The sequence below is a fragment of the Arctopsyche grandis genome, chromosome 5 (genome assembly GCF_051622035.1).
Source record: "Arctopsyche grandis isolate Sample6627 chromosome 5, ASM5162203v2, whole genome shotgun sequence".
Lineage (NCBI taxonomy): Eukaryota > Metazoa > Arthropoda > Insecta > Trichoptera > Hydropsychidae > Arctopsyche > Arctopsyche grandis.
The window spans coordinates 1,193,810-1,211,822 of NC_135359.1; the positions used below are offsets into that span (position 1 = coordinate 1,193,810).

Consider the following 18,013-nt stretch of genomic DNA (forward strand, 5'->3'; position numbering starts at 1 on the left):
CGTGCTACATATCTGCGAGACGTTCAATCAGTCAAATTTCGAACGCATCGAGTTGATTTCTATCGATCGGCTTTTGAATGATTATTTCGAGATCTGTCAAAGACACAAAACCACCGTCAATACGACGATGACTTGCACTGTATGAAAACGGCAATCTAACGCGTATTAATTAAACGCTAAGCAGTGTAGAAAGTAAGACGTGTATACGTACACATGTGCATATGAAAAATAGCTTTAACGACACGTTGTGGCTTTTGTATGAGTGGTTTTACTGCGACTGGCCGTTTATAACAATGAAGATGATGCGTTTTCGAGAAAACAGTATTTAACGCTTTTAACTCTATCGGTTCACCTCGTTCCTGAACACAATGAATGGTGAAATTGCGCGAAGTATCCTAACGGATTTCACCGGAAACGGTTGACCTTACATTAGGCGGCTCGGAAAACGATAAAAGTCACTTTATGTTTCGAAAATTCATTGCCTCTCTTGTGTATGCGTGTGTTAAAGCGACATTTCTAGGAAGTTTGACTCGAGTTGAATCTGTGAGTGGGTATTGTTCGATTTGTTGACATATTGTTTATTTGGCTCAAAGAATTTTCCGTGGTAAGAGTGACTCTCAGGAGATTTTCTATTATATATACATACGTACATACATATATTCTACATATATCAATATATACATACTAACATAACTATAATATGGTGGAGACTTAAATAGGCGGAATAATAAAAAAATATAAGTGACAATGAATTATCTTAATCTAGTCTAAGATTATATCTAGTATTACATACATATGCATATACATATGTAAATATAAACTAAGGCCTTAAAATTAAAAAAAAAACGATACGATTTAATATTTAAATAGTACAATTTGTACATTTCAGTTCATACATATACGGTTTATGCGAAATCATTATATGAAATAAAATATAATATGACACGTGAAAACCTATGCCATGTGTTTTCCATTTACATACCTATGGAAAATCGCTAATGAAGAATCATTACTGAAATATTATTTTGTAATTTCGAATTGATTATATTATTTATGTTTGTCTAATACATTATTTATAACTAATTTAGATATACTTTATAAAGTTTTCGACTTAACTAATTATATTATACAGTTTATGTATTATATTATACACTTATAATTTAATTTAAAAATCGCGTTTAAATTTGAATATAAGAGCTCCATCATTTGTTTATTTATTTAAATTGAAATAATAATAAAATTTATCGTTAAAATAAATTTTCAAAACCTAAATCCATTAATATGTTTGTGAAATCATCAGCACACAGATGAGACTTTTGCAAAACTTAATAGCTAATAAATTTGATCAAATTTACGACCGAGGATTTGAAGTTTCCCCTTAATTCACACCATTAAACTAACGAAAGTGATTCAAATCTTATCTGAGAGAATACAATAATTGCTGGTATACCGGCGAGCATAAATAAACTTTTATTGATTGATAATTGTAGGAATGGAAAAGGTAATAAAATTTTGACGAGTGTGCTTAATTGTTACAAAACGTTCAAATTACTACACAAACTACAGCTCTTTGATGTGAAAATACTAGAGCCGAGCGAACCATTGCGAAGATAAGATATTCATAGTGGTATGAATTACGATTATTGATACGGTTTCAATAGAACACTGGAGAATAACACATCCTAACAATTCCGAATGAAATTCTACACACCATAAAGTATACTATTATAACGAGAGAACAGTTATGGTTCGCCCACGTTGACGCACCGAGTGGTAATATTAGTACACGATATCGAATCGGGCACTTGCACTCCGACGATGCACCGGTTCCCACGACCTCAAACTTGCACACCATATCGCGAGATAAAGTGCATAAATATTGCAAAATAGATCAGGATTAACTTTACGACCTTACCAGCATTGAGAATGATCGTTCGCGATGATTTTCGCCGTCATAAGTCATTTGTATCGATCTCGACTAACTGTGTTCTATTTTTTTTTTGCTATGTACTTTTTTTTTTATAACTCAAACTCGGCCATTATACTCGCCGATAATTATACGACGGGCAAAAAATATTCAATTTGAACTGTCATATAGTACGCGAGAAGACGTGTGATCTCTTTAGTGAATTCTCAGTCGGTATTAACTTAATGATAGTGCAATTAAAGACAACCGATCGGCTTTCCAAAACATAATCACAGGAAAGCACGGCTCTTGTACGAAATGAGGAGTTGTCTAAATTGATTGATGCCTGATGCTTCTGTGAAAACCTCTTAACACTCCATAGCAAAATATACAACTGTAACGGATGGCACAAAAGTCATCATCTGATTTTCACACGAACAATTAAATAAAAATACGTTTTTTACGCATTCTGTTACAAAGCTTTTCATTTTTATTTAAATTGAAACATAAATTTTAAGCCAAAAAATTGGGTAAACTTTCAAGGTAATTTTTTTATCTCCAATATTAGCATTTTTGCTATAAACTTATTATATGTAAATTTCCAATGTATATTATTTGTTTTAAGTGTTACTTCATGTGTATTTTAGTTTTCAATTTGGAATTGTATATTATTTAAGTTGGTTGATTACTTTTGGCCCACCTTATATGTACTGGGCGTTCGAATTCAATAGGCCCGTGTTTAAAATATCATCTTAACAAGAGCTTCACTCCAATCGAACAATTAATATCTTACATTTGAGAAGCGGATAAACGTCGTGTCGAAGAGACGGTTAGGTTGTTCTATTTTTTCAAAAGAAGAAAAAAAATAATGATCGCATTAACGCAATAAAATAAACGTGGTTTAGTTTTAATTTATGGCTGGAACACGGCGAGCGAGCGAGAGAGATAACTTGTAAATCGATCACTTTGCCAGGTGGAGCATAGCGTTTATCGATTTTAAAATTGAATATGCAAATTAATAGGTCTTTAGTGTAAAGATTTGTTTTCGCCTCGCCGAATGAAATAAACGAGGAAAAAAATGCAATGTTTATTTATCGCGTGTGCGCTGACAGCCGTTAATTACGCGCGTTAGATAATATGCTTTCTCGCGTTAACGGTTGAATTAAATTTTTTAACTATACTAATACAATTTTTTATATATTTAAAATCATATTCGATCACTGATTGAAACGAAAATGAATTTAAACATTGATACCATATAATACGTGCGCTTAATTTGGATCGCACAATAGTCTGTAACCTTTGCACTTTGCTTAGCATCAAACAAATCGACTTTTCCTTGAACATTTCATTATTATTGCGTCCATTATGTGGGTGGTGCTGAGACGCATTTCTCACACGTGTGAAAACCTGACTGTTCTCAGAAATGGAATCGTTTTATTCTGTCGAATAGTCTCGAGCGAAGAAAAGTGTACTACGGCTTTATAATTTGTTTACAACTTGATGAATTCCCCTCGCGGACGTGCAGAAAGGCAACTAACGAGCCAGTAGTTTCTTGTAAATGCGTGCTGTAACAAAATTCGAGTTGTGTCGTAAAGCGATTACAATTTGATTGATCCATAAAGGTGTTTGTTACCCGGGGCCAGATCGGGCTCAGCACGAGTCTGGGAAAGAATCGTAAGCATTTTTCAAACGGGCGAAAGAAGCCACTGTCCAAATAGTGGATCTCAAAAAACAAACGTGAGATATGCATATGTAGGTATGTGTGTATGTATGAATGTTATACAAACGCTCTCAATCTTTAAAGTCAAATTCTAAATAATATTTTAATAAAATCAACCATTAAGTGTATTTGATTATAAACGATAGCAATTTAACTGTTTGACGTATTTTTTAAATATGACAGTTTGATACCCGAGGGTTATTTAAATAAAGTTTATGGCAGCTTTGATTCTTAAATGCAAAAAGCTTGAAAGGTCAACTGTTTTTTTAGAAAGTACTTCAAGTCGTAAGTGATCTTTGAACGTATTCAATTAACTGATTTATAAAATGCCAGTTGAATTTTTGTATATATTAGATATATGTAGGTTGAATATTGGTGGTAGAAAATTTGAAATGAAGCTTATTTTCCATGTATTTTAGAGCTTATTTATTATTTTTACCCATCTATTCGATAACGAATGTTTTAATCAATTACTATACATAACTAAAACTTTTGATTTCTTTACACGCTACTTAACCAATTATTTTAGATCTGAATAATTGTATAATTATAATTTTTTATTATTAATTTTTTATAATTAAAAATAGAGGGTATTTTTTAAATGTAAAGACGATTTGTCGTTGTAAAAGGATTTAACGGTAATCGAATAATTTTTGCACCAACAATTAAAAGCGTCTTAAACGTTCGAAGGATTTCGCTCGGAATTTTTTTGTTTTCACTGAGACCGAGCAACTCGAATGCTAATCTGGTCTTAGCATCTCCAAGTTACAATCGCTATCGCCTAATGATACGATTGCTGTTAGATAAGAAGCGCCGGTGAGGCACAGAGATGGCCCAAGATAACCTTTTATCGTCCTCTTGCCCTTTCCACTACAAATCCTCGTAAGGAGTTTCGATATCTTTAAAATGCAATGTCACTTCACAACTCTCGCTGACCCCTTTACAAACACATACATACACAACTCTTGCAGTATTATTATCATCATTATATTATATTAATTTTATCTCGTGTTATGAAAAGAAAAATTGATATTGAATGCCATTACGATTATGTACCAAGGCGCGTTTCAAAACGACCAATTTTGATCAAACTTACAAATTGATCGAGTTCGAAAGCGACGATCTTTATTTACTCTCACCAAAGTCTGCGTATTTTATACACAGTACGTCTCTCCGGTGAAGGCTGTATGCTAAGTGGTGAAGCGAGATGGCCCAGTTGATGATGCTGGTGGTGATGATGATGATGATTGTCGAGAAGACGCCGGTAGTGTTGCGTAAACTTGCTCCATATAAAAATAAATGATTCGAAAGTGAATGGGTGTTGAATTTATTGCGATTATGTTTGAAATTCTCATGATACCGTTTTACGTAAGTGCTAAAACGTTGTCCATAAATTATTATTAAGAGTGTGTTCGCTTTTTTCTTTTAATTTTATTTTCGCACCCATAAACTATAAATCGACGCTTCTTTGCCACGTCTTTATATATTTAGAATGTTAAGGTGCTTTGGAGGTGAAGAGTTTCTGTAGATTGATATTTTTAGAGCGAGCTAAGATTTTTCAATTTTACTACGTAATCATAATATCAAACATTTTACATCTACAATAAGCAAAAATAAAACAATAATAATTGTTGAAACTGCTTCAAATAAAAATATGAATACATAGCTTAAATTTATTGTCAAAATATGCGTCTATTTAAATTCTTGTGTACATGTGTATGCAGATACACACATGTGTAAGAAAGTAACGTTTGTGCAAAATTTGATTTATTTTTTTAAATAAAAGCAACCAAACTGTATCTAGAACACACGAGTTGCATGAATTGACACATACAACAAAATATCGACCTCAAAATCTTCCAATCGCTAGACTCCAAATGGAGACAGCAAACATTTAAGCGTGGGTTCCGTCATTTTGCGAACAATTAGATGAAAATTCCGATATTCTCGCTAACAAAAAGTGCAATTAAACCGAGCGTGTTTGCCTAACTGTACCGCACTTGAAGTGTACACTTCGGAAAATGTGTTTTTTTTTTCCTTTTGTCGCCTAATTAACGCATAGCTTCTGCTGACTACGACGAGAAATAATTGAGATACGATCTTGCGAAGGTGTGACGCTACTGCCGCGGCGCCGTTTTGCCCTCCATAGGTACCCAATGATTAAAAATAAATAAATAAACAAAAAAATTACACATTAGTTTATTGCGAGCGAGCGATAAAACGTGTTTTCCGTTGCGATTCAAAGGGAGCGAGCGATAATTAACGCCAGCGCGCGCAACCTTAATTAGTGTACACAGCTTCTATAGACGGACCTATCGTAGCTACTAAAAGGCTATCTCCAAGACCAGAAGACTTGCTTTCGAATTACATATTCACAAACTAATTGGACACGTTATATTCGGACGTATAAATTAGTATAGCCTCGAGGGGGAGGAAAATTCTCGACGCGAGTGAGCCGTCAACGCGACCAGGGAGAAATTCAATACGATCTTTAAGCGTATTATAATATCGAGGACGAAAAAAAAATAATAACAATAAGCAAAGAGCATCGTCTGACGCTCATTATTTTCGCATAAATGCGGTCAAGACTATTATTTATCGATTGTTGTGATCGCATTAAGCGGCGGTGAGCGTATCGTATTGTAAAACGGGACTTTTCCGAGTAATGATTTCGAAGGATTGAAGTGTAAATTTTTCCTGCAAGTATGGAGACCGTGTTAAATCATATGTAAGAATAAGAATTCAGACAAATAAAATATCACGTATTTCGTTGTCCTTTAAATATTCTCAATTAAAGAACTAAATAATTATGTAGGTGTATGAAATAGGTTTGTAACTACCATTTATTTAAAAAATGTCCAGCTTTCTCGATGTCGATATGGGAAATCTTTTGATATAAGAGTGCAACTATTCTACATGGTACAAATTAATACATTTTCCGTATACTAAATATGACAAAACGTTTCTATGGCTTCGTCGAGAACACAAATTACGACTGTAATCGCGAGATCCAAACGAGCTTATCTCGCATCTCGTCCCAATGAGTGTTGGCAACTACGAGAAAACAGTCGTGCAACACATTACACACTTGCACATTTATTATCTCGATCGGTGTTGAATTCAAACAATAATAAAATAATTAAATCGCATCTTCTACATAGGCTTTATTTATTCAGTATGAAGAATGGTCTAATCTGTCGACAGTTTGTCATAATTTTAAAGATGCGCCCGAGTCCCTCATAGTCATAAATCTCGGATGCAAATAGCTAATTTTGAATTATGGGAACGCGATATGGGAATTGTGCTTTCGTGACGACTTTATAAAGTTATATTTTTAGTGCCATCATCAAGCAAACGACGTTATTTACGATACAGATTAAATATAATGAATATAAAGGGGTATTATCCGTCCACGAGACGAATAATTTACGATGGCGATTGGAAAAACTTCACTTTCTGATCACTCATCAATCTTGATCGCTCTTTGAAATACATTTAATTTGATTACATGATCATATTATTTAGTATTTTGCGTTGGGAAATTTATATTTTTTTGCATACATAAACCAACACTTATCTTTTGATAGATCATGCGACTAATGAACTTATAAACGTCATGGTTTCTCAACTATTGGTTTACTAGATGATTTGAAATTTTATGAAAATATGTACATTGTTGTCCATGTGTAAAAGAAATTCATTTGATTTTATTTAGATGAATTCAAATACGAACTTAAATGCAAATATAGAATCACATAAAAATGAACTAAAGACACATTATAATGAAAATATAATATAGACGGACGTTTTGATTTCCTAGAAGGCTTCTTGTATACATTTCATTTCTCTTGTTATTTAAAGAATAATTGGGATCAGATTACGATTTAATACACATGTTTTTAGCACTTATATACACACTTAGCCTACTGATGACATCAATATCCATTCCATTTGTCTTTTCAAAAATGTTTCAGCGTCTCTCAAAGTTTTTCTTGTATCATACACTAAAATGTATCAATAAATAGAGATGAATAGTGTCATTTATATGAAGCTCTAGTTGTACCAGATGTTCATGATAGTGCTTTGTAGCGCTAGTGCGCATCTGAGACACGTGTCCGGTAACTTTAATTTATGCGAGCTTTTTGAGGATTTATTGCCCATCTCGACGTGGAGGCTTTTGTTTGGACTCTTTTATGGTTTATGAGTTTAAGAGTGTCCGTGTGAACCAGATCGAGGTGGACCAACTCAAAAGAGACCGCCTCTTCTTCGTCTCGGTCCAAGCCGATCCGCAGATGGACCGATAGTGAAAAACGCCCAGTACACATTCAAAACAATTAATCTTTCGTACTTTACGAGTGTGTATCGCGAGCGATAATCTCGATACGTATTAGGCGTCTAATTGAATTTTAAAGACCCGTTAAAAAATCGCGTAATTAATTGATAATGGTCGGAACTATCTGATAAGAGTGTGTGGTGCTTTTTTTCGCAACGGTTTTTGATCGATACGCATCTCGCCGAGGAACGATCGAGTTTCCGAAACAAAATTGATAGCTTTGGTATTCGATTTGAATAAAATATTACAAGTGCGATTTGTTTGAGATTTTTTGTATTGCTTTTCGTATGATTTAACATACACATGTACATATGTAGTATGTACTTACATACATACATATCTACATGCTACATAACTTGTTGGGTAATGTGAATATCGACCCGTTTATAGGTGTATTTTTCGATCAATAGATCTATCAAATTGTGCTTGAGAGTATCTACTTGTATATATGTATATATGTACATATGTACATACATAAAATGCACACTCAATTTTCAATTTGATTTTGGATTAAGTCTTAATAAATATTGTTGAATTATATTTATTTTGAACAATTATTAAACATATTTAACAATTTTGAAGTTTAATCAATGCAATGTTTGGCATTATATAATATTATGTTACGGCTATTACAAATTATAGTTTTGTTAATTGTGTTATATTATAGTTATTTTTTACATTTGTTATTTGTTACATATTGACTAGCAATTTGCTACTAAATAAATAAACAAATATGTAGACGTACAAAGTATGAAGTCTATTTAGATAATAATAACTATGTTTAATTTCACTAAAAAAAATTAAGTATGTAGTTTCATATTTACCTTGATATATTTCATGACTTTACCATGTGAAGAAAAATTAACGATTACAAAGAAAAGGTTGGTTACTTTGAGACTTTAAAGATAACTTTCAATGAAGTATTCACAGAATCACATCCTCTTTCGCGAGTTGCAGTAGTAGTGGGTAATATTTTAGAGATAGTTCCATGGAGTTTACTCCATGCCTATCGATCTAGCGAATTATCTGGGATCCGATTCGCGGTGCAACGCATGACTTTCTTATTTATAATCAGAATTGATATTAAGCCTTACATCAATGAAACGACTCTTTTCATATGTTAGTTTGAACCATCTGCGATATAATTTTTCCAACGTACTTATGGACTTTCTTGAGAGCTCTTTACATCACATTATTTCGCAACGAATATGCGCGCGCGTGTGCACTTATCGCGTAAATCATTCGCGTATTTATTCAATTACAAAATGCACCGTATTAATTCATCAATGCGACGACCGACCGGTGTCGAAATTAAATTTTCAACAATAAAAGTAAACGCGACGTGGAGGACCAAAGGTCGCCGAGAGACTTAATCGGTGGGTGGGTGGGTGAAAGGTGCAGATTAATTTTTCGAACTGGCGAGGGGCGCATTTTGGCGCAATTTTCGATCAGATATCCGGCCTCCATTTAGCCTGAATAAATAAAGAAGCGGCTTATCGACCCACGCGATGGCATAAAGCCATCTATATTATAACGAAATATAAAGAAGAAGAGGAGCTCGATTTTCCTTTTAGTCGCGAAAGCAATTTCGCGGAACGCGTCGCCGTAAACAATGCGTTGTGCAAAATGTGCGAGATGAGTCTCGACGGAAGCTCGCAAGTTTCGTAATTCTCGTAAGTACATAACTCAAGTGTCAGAGGACGACTTCATTTAAAAGCCTCTCGCAAACTTGTTAACTTACCTGATATTGCTTTTAAAACTGACGCACACATCTGTAACGGCATGAAAGTTATTTGTCATCTTAGTCTGATTTTGCGAATCCGTAGACATGATGAACTTCTGTAACTTTTTTGAATTAGTTCTGCAATTGATCTGAATTATATTTATAACATATAATTGTAATAACATTTGTGATTTTTTGAGGATATACTTTAAAATGATATTAGTGCTAAAAATTTATAATTTCGCAGCACCAACTTTGTATTTTAATAGATAGAAAAATATGACAATATTCAATAATATCTTTATGTATTGCCGTCTTTCTCAAAACTATTTTATTTTGCCAAAACTTTGACATGTAATAATGAGTGGTATGAAGCAGAAAGTTTATTTTGTTTGTTCTTTGTAAAATTTTAAATCCATAAATATGAACAAAATTTTATATATCTATGTAATTACTTTTACTAGCTATCCGAAACTTGAGCTGTTTCCAGATCCTTTCCTGAATCATCCCTAAGTACATCAGCTAAAACAGGACGTAATGTAGAACGTAAATTAACAATTAAATTAAAAAAAAAAGTAAATATTCACAAGTTAAACTAAACCAAACTACATACGTGCATTGGATAACATTATTTTATTATTTATTTTTATTTTATTTTATATAATGGCATAATGGCACACATACAGAATAAAAATACAATAAAATAGAAATAGAGTGAAATAAAAAGATACAAATATTTTTTAAAAATATTTAAATTCCTATTAACCGCATGGTAATATAAAAAAAAACCAAAAAATTATAAAAACTTGGTAAATATTAATGACAGCGAATCAACCACAGATTATCTCCTAAAAGTACTGATAGAGTCAGGGCAATCATCTGTACAATCATAAAGACGGTATTTCTATCTGTGCAATTGTACTATTCAATGAGGTATTATTATAAAATTTTGGTGGATAGAAAAGAAACTTCCTTACCTATACATATAAGAGTAATAGATCAGAAACTTTTTTGATGTGTGAGACAATCTTATGATCTTAAAATAAGAGTCTGTCATTATGCCACAAAGTCATTTATTTAAGATGATGTAACTCAAATGTTTACTTAATTACACATCAATAGAGATTGTATGTTATTGAAAAAGGATTGCAAAAAATGATCCTGCTACATTTATAATCCAATCTATAGTCACAATAAGCAGTAAACTAATATTTACCGATTGTATTTCTTGAGCGAGTTTCCTTTTACAAGCCTCTTCTGTTTTTTTTTTAAACTATATACATTCAGCGTAAAGCCATCAATTTTCACGAAACATTAATCAAGTCCTCGCATCACACTTCAGACAATAACCCACAGCTGAACATGTAAATTATCTCCTTATGACGGGACACCGGACGCCGGTGTCACGTAAAGCCCGCGCCAAACCGAAATAATATAATAAAAGCGAAAACGAAACGCTCGGCGGCAACGAGTATTGAATTTTAAAGAAGGACACGTCGAGGTTTTATTTTCCCCAATTTTTTTGTTCGGACTTTTTTTGACAGCGGCGGATGCTTTACGACGTCTGCGAAGCTCACCGAAATTACCGCAAGGTCGTAATGTATGAATGAATGAAATCGGACACCGCGAAGTTGCGAATTTCGATTGTAATCAAATCGCATACATTAGCGCGACACTCGAAACGAATTCGTTACGTTCAAATTATACACGGAAGAGTTGACCAGGGTTGTGCAGGTTCGCCTTTATCGGCTCTCGTGATATTCTCATGCCTGGTTGGTGAACTTTGGTTGACTTTTTGACACGTCGGCCATATTTCGAGCTCGTTGTTCCCACACTTAAGTGTAATTCCGGCCATTTTGTACTGAGAGGGGCCCTTGATGGCCGGTGGTGTCCTACGTGAGCGTTTGCGAAAATGTAATAACGATTGTGCCAATTACCACGGGTCTTCGATCGAACGAAACGATGCCGTTTTAAAAACGAAAACTGAATTTAAAAAATACGCACGAATAAAAATTTAGCGACTTTTCATTGGTAGGCTAAATTGCAATGTCGAGTGCACGATATCTGCATTTATTACGAGCCAGTGCACAATTTATGGTTCGCTTAAACTGCAGATATTCTCATCGTTTTCAATTTTTCATCTTTGAACCCCACTCGTAATTAAATTAGGCTGAGGCAGCGTAATGGAATTGTTTAGTACAAGTGAGATAACAGTTATCGTTATTGTATACTGATTCACTTATTATAATAGTATGAATACTTGTTTCTGAATGTTTCTTGAGTGTTGAAAGTTTCGCTTTAATATGTAAATGCTATTATTTTGCATTAACCTTCAGAGGCACCTTTGTATAATTAAATCTGGGATAAGCTTTATCAAAATATGCTATTATAATAAATTTCAAGTCTATTATGATTTCCTGAAACTCACTGTATGGGAGTGCCAGAGGAACTTGCTGAATATTCAATAAGTGCACATGTATACAAATATGTATATAAATATGTAATGTTGGTTGGTAACACCGAAAAAAATTGAAGTTTCTACGACGATTCGCGATATATTTTTTTCGATTCAAATAAATTTAATAAAAAAACAAATGAATATTGACTATTAGATTCGCCATGTTTAAGCTGTTTATATTACAAATACTGAGCGAAGCCAGGTAAACAACTAGTATATTATATAATAGATATATAAAAATACAATATTTACAGAGTTCAGGAATCTTACTTTGACGAATGCGATACCACCCATAAATTGAATAGTTTCAGGATTATTATTTAAAATTGAGGATTAGTCAAATGAGAGTTAGTTTTCCCACAAAAAATATTAATTAATCCCTACTAATAACTGATCGTATTTTTAACTTTTAAGGAAACTTACTTTCAAATCAACTCATCCGCAGATTTTCAGCATACGTCAAAATTCGGTCTGGAAACTTACATCCAAAATTCCAAAAAACGGTAGAAATGAAACTCGAAAACATTTGGAAAAACCCGACAAACCCAAATCGAAACCGATCAATTAATATTAAAGTCACATCTAGCGCGAGAACACGACTAACGCCGTTTCGCGCACGCAAAGAGCGCACACCCTGTCATGTAAAACTGCAACAACCGCGAGATTTATGTACAACGGGGATATACGTAGGTCCGTCGTTTCGAAACGGCCATCTTCTACGGTGACATAACGCGAGGCCATTGCAAAAAAGGACAGATTTATCTCCGTGTACAGCCACCGACGACCGGCTTATTGACCCCGTCGGAGTTCTTTCTTCCGCGCGTTTTAATTGCCACCTCCTACGGCGAGAATAGCTCTCGGCTGTAAATCACACCTCTGGGGCGTTTACAATTTACGTTTGGCTACAATTGTCGCACACGAGCCTCTTTGTGACCTCTAATTAATCAAACGGACAAGGGAACATCCTCGTGAGGTGAGGGATCGTTCGTCTTTCGGCCGCTGTCGAGTGTCGCTTCGCTGTTGGATGTCGCACTCGCGAAATTGATAGCCCATTTTCAAATTAAATTCGTTAATGGAAAACGCGAATTTCACATTGAAGTGAATCTGTCAATTGGTTGGAATCCCAATTTTTTAGTGGAATGTTGGAAAAGTCTGAGGTGTTCGACTCGCGGACGAAAGATACATCATACATTGGGGCAACCTGTCAGGTCACACTGGTCATTTTATTGTTGTTATTATTATTTTAAATATTAAATTAAATATATGTAATACGTAGTACATAACATGTAAGGTACATGCATATGTACTACGTGTATAAAATTTGTACTATGAAAGTTTGAAAAAATATTAATACAGTTGATAAACTCCTATTTACATCCTATTTATTTTGTATTACAAAAATAATTATCGTGATGTTTATTAATATTTTATCTAACTATTCATGTATACCGATTATATTCAAATCAAATGAAAAACAACGAGTATAAATCCATTAATTTTATATACCTACATATGTAGACTTATACATAGATAAAAGCAAACACAATATGTTTAGTAAAAAATTTATACTAATAAAACTTAATGTTGTTTTTAAATACAGTTGCATTTGACTATTTAAATTACACGTTTATTACTGTAATTTCAGAGTAACGTTATATGTAAGTTCAAGTAACTTGATCACATAAAAATTTTCAATTTGCGTCGTTTGCTGGGAATACTGTTGAAAATTATACGCTATAAAAAATAAAAACGGAGATCCGTCGTTTATCACTTTTGTGCAATCCTTTTTAACACTCGATTTAACTGTCCTCAGACTGATGTTAAACGATGCCCAGCGGCGACAAGGGCAAATTGCAAGTCGAAGACTTGAATGAATAATAAGACGAAATTTCACCGGCGACTCTTCGATGTGAATTTTTATACTTGAGCTTATTCGAAATGGACTTAGTCTACTGTTGCATTTGAAACTATGCGAGAAATAACAACATTGACGTGAACATGAGTCGACAATCCCTTCGGGCCGTTGCGATGCGAACACAACTGATCTTTATATCTGCATTAGTAATGACAAGAGGTTTTTAACATAATAATGATTGATCGATATTGTTCTTAGAAAGTGATTTTTTAAATGGGAATTCGCACAAGGATGTAACGGTGAATTTGATATACAAAACTTTTCATGTTTTTAGTTCTGTACGTACAAGTTTGACCTATAGACTTGTGAACGTGTTAAATAGATGGTAACTTGAGTGTCGAAGCTCGGATGTTGATTCGAGTGATTGAATTTAATTAACATGGGAACGAGGAAGGAATAAATTGTCTACTATAAATCAACTCTTAAAGAAGACGGGACGATTAAATTCAATTCAATTATCGACCATTAATGCGGAAGAAATATATAATTTTAATAAATCATGACTAAATAAGCCCGAGGCGCGAAGACGATTCGATTCGTTACATTTCTCAGACTTTGTACTCTGTTTTTTTTTTGTGTATTAATTTGTGTGTGTGTGTGAGGATATTTTTTTATTTGGGAACAACCGATATGTCGATCATTTTTTTATCTCTCGACCGAGACCTGTAGATACAAATTAATGTAGTGGAAGACCTTTAAGACGCGTCGTATGAGAAAAAAATATTTGCATTTTTTTTCACGTCACGATCCGAAGCGAAAAAATGTTTGTAGCGTGTCAAAATATTACTAGCGTGAAGGTTTTACGTGATCGAAATGTTGCACGTACACGTAATATAGATTATATTAGGAAAATTTGAATTAAAAAATTACATCGATAAATAAAACTGAATTTTGCTTCTCAGATGTCACTTCCTGAGAGGTTCTCAGCATCATATGTGTATCTATGTATAATCAAAAAAATATTATAATATCTGAATATCGGAAGTATGATAATTATCAACCTAATAATTCTCATAGTTTATACATATCTATAGGTATATCTTATAACAAAACCTTAAGGATATTTATTTTTAGTTGTTAACTATTTATGCACATGGTGGATTTTGGAATTAGAAATTCAGATGCTCTTAGATGCACATACATACATTGTACATACATAGGTATTATAGAAGTTTATGTTCTTCTACAATAGCACTAAAAGAAATTCAACTGTATTTATATGACAGTTTCATTTTTGAAAAGTCCACTATGCGTTCCAAAAGCTATCCCTATTTAAATTATTATAATCGAAATACAACATTAGTAACGCGCGTTGGTCAAAACGATTACGTCGAAATATGCAGATTAATTATGGAACGGGCCACTTAATGCCAGAACGCCTTTTCTTTTTATAAGATATATTACGAATATAACACACTAAATGCAACCGAACATTAGAACTAGTAAATTCGGAGGATCGACTTTTGTTATGGTAATTAAACGGCGCGGTCTCTTTTGGTACATCACCATTAAAGTTGACCGAAAGATATAACTAATCTTTTTTTATCCGGTCGTAAGTGATATCGTAAAGAACTTCCATTCGCCGCACGAGCTTTTGCCCACATTTTCCAAACGGAAAATGTCGATATTTTTAATCGCATTATACGAAAACGACCCTAAAGAATTCCACGTAACATTGATAGCGTAATAATTAAATAGTTTTCTATACAGAATCAACATTTATAAACGTTCGATCGAAATTTTCTTTTATGGAGTGCTTATGGTGCGGTATTATTATTCCAGTTGGGTATATTTTATGTAAATCTTTCGATAATATTTGAATTTTAAGCGATACCTCGCACCACGCTCTCGTATATTAGGCGATTAAAGAACCCGCTTCTGTGGGTGAGAAACGTTCTTTCTTTGATCGGAACGCGAGCCGCTTGAAAAATTGATGTTATTTCAAAACCAAACCGCAGATAATCTAATTATGAGATGTGCATAAATTCACCTGTGTACCGTACCGTAGAATGCCAAAAATGACATTAATTTATTCAATCGGCGTGTTCCAATTAGTTATTGTGATATTAGAACACTTTTATGAAATTCTACGCATATTTCTAAGAACCTATATGAAAGCTCAAATGCTTCGATTTTTATATACATATCTATGCGTTGCACATATTGATTATATAATATGATGCGATATAATGAAGTCTTCGACTGTGCGTGAGTTTTTTCGACTGATACATTTTTTTTTCGTAACGCTCTCAAATTGATCACATTAAAAAATATTACGATGCTAATAGTGTAATGTATGGGAGCGTACTAAACTGGTCATTAAAAATTTCACACGCTATATAATCACACGAATTATGTCCGCAATATTACATACATTTAAATGTATTAATAACACCAATTTAAACACGAGCACGAGCAAACACGAACGTGAAGTTTCAAAAGCGAAAATTGTATCCGATTCGCGGAAGACGTAGATTATCTTTTCTACATTACAGCAACAGATTTAAATACATATTCACGTATAGTTATATCTACTTGAAATTAAGTTTTTCCATGTGATCATTCATCTTAAAAAGCATTAATCTTCATTTTGGTGGACGACCAAATCAAACTACAAATTGATTGTCAAATTTTAGTACATATACTGACATATGCTTAATTTTATTGTTTCAGTCGTTCTTCGGGAGGACTTACAACAACCTGAGCTCAATATCCGAGTGTAAAAACAACGGGGAGTGTGTCATCAACAAGAAGAATCGCACTGCCTGTAAAGCATGTCGCCTTCGCAAGTGCTTACTTGTCGGCATGTCAAAAAGTGGCTCTCGATATGGACGCAGGTCTAATTGGTTCAAAATTCATTGTCTCCTGCAGGAACAGCAGCAAAAATCACCACCGCTCTATCCTTTACTACCACCGGCTCTCATGCCAGCAGCAGCCTTAGCCGGCTATTACAAAACTAATAGCAAAACTCAAGAAGAGCCGAGACGAAGTGTAACCCCTTCAGACTCCGGAGCGTCATCTGCGGATCCAGAAGACGACAACAGTTCGAGGAGTGCAAGTGCTTTGAGCTTCATTAGACCGACTTCGTCACCACTCAGCGACAAAGACTTCTTTTCAAACAACAACCACAAGCCCAAAGAGGCTACTAAAAGAAAATCAACGCCTAACATCACCCTGAACATACCTTCTTCACCTTACGGAAGCAGTTCCTCAATAGCTAGTTTCTCACCGCGCAGTGGACCATTTTTGCCGGCACTCAGATCAGTGCCTGCAGGTCCTCTAAGCTCTTGGCCCTCTAGAACAGGTGGAGACCTCATGCTTTGTTCTCCAGCTCTAGCTGGTTTGGCCATGGATCAAGACCAACCCATAGACTTATCGATAAAATCGTCCGCGTTGACGTGTAGAGGTTCTGCAAAGAATGAAGACTGTTCGGACTCCGAACCAGAGTTGAGTATCGACTTGAAGGACGACGAGGATGCGTCTGAAGTTCATAAAACCCCACTCGACTTGACGCTTGTTTCCAAAAGGACAGAAGAACTACCCTTAACAGGTTGACGACTCGTCGTTTCTGTGATTATGAGTGCCAGTTATTAAAAAAAAATCAAAGCATTTATGACTGTGTGAATCGTGCCTTGTTCGTTCCAGTGCCAGTTTATTTATAAAACGAATTTCATGGAAATGTAAAAATAATATATTTTTATTTATTACTATAATGTGTGTTAAAAAACAACAAATTTTGATATTATCTCAACTTATAAGAATGAATATACTTTTGTATTCAAATTTGTATATATTATATATGGAAAATGTATGCAAAAATACTACAAAGTTATCTCATCGTTTCAATTTTGTATCGTATTAATATACATTCCGCATCAATCAGAATTAAAAATTAAAATCTCTACAAATACTAATGAAATTGTTACCATGGAATTATTATATTTTTATATAATTT

The 18,013-nt window shown here is 34.0% G+C and overlaps 1 protein-coding gene across 1 annotated transcript in view; it reads left to right on the forward strand.

Moving 5' to 3' along the window:
• LOC143911816 (uncharacterized) overlaps nt 1-17,650 on the forward strand; it is a 73,686-nt gene extending 56,036 nt beyond the window's left edge. Inside the window, exon 3 of the mRNA XM_077430870.1 lies at nt 16,732-17,650. Within this exon, the coding sequence (XP_077286996.1) occupies nt 16,732-17,613 (882 nt within the window). The 3' untranslated portion in view covers nt 17,614-17,650. The remainder of the gene's footprint in view (nt 1-16,731) is intronic.
• The last annotated feature ends 363 nt before the right edge of the window (nt 17,651-18,013 follow it).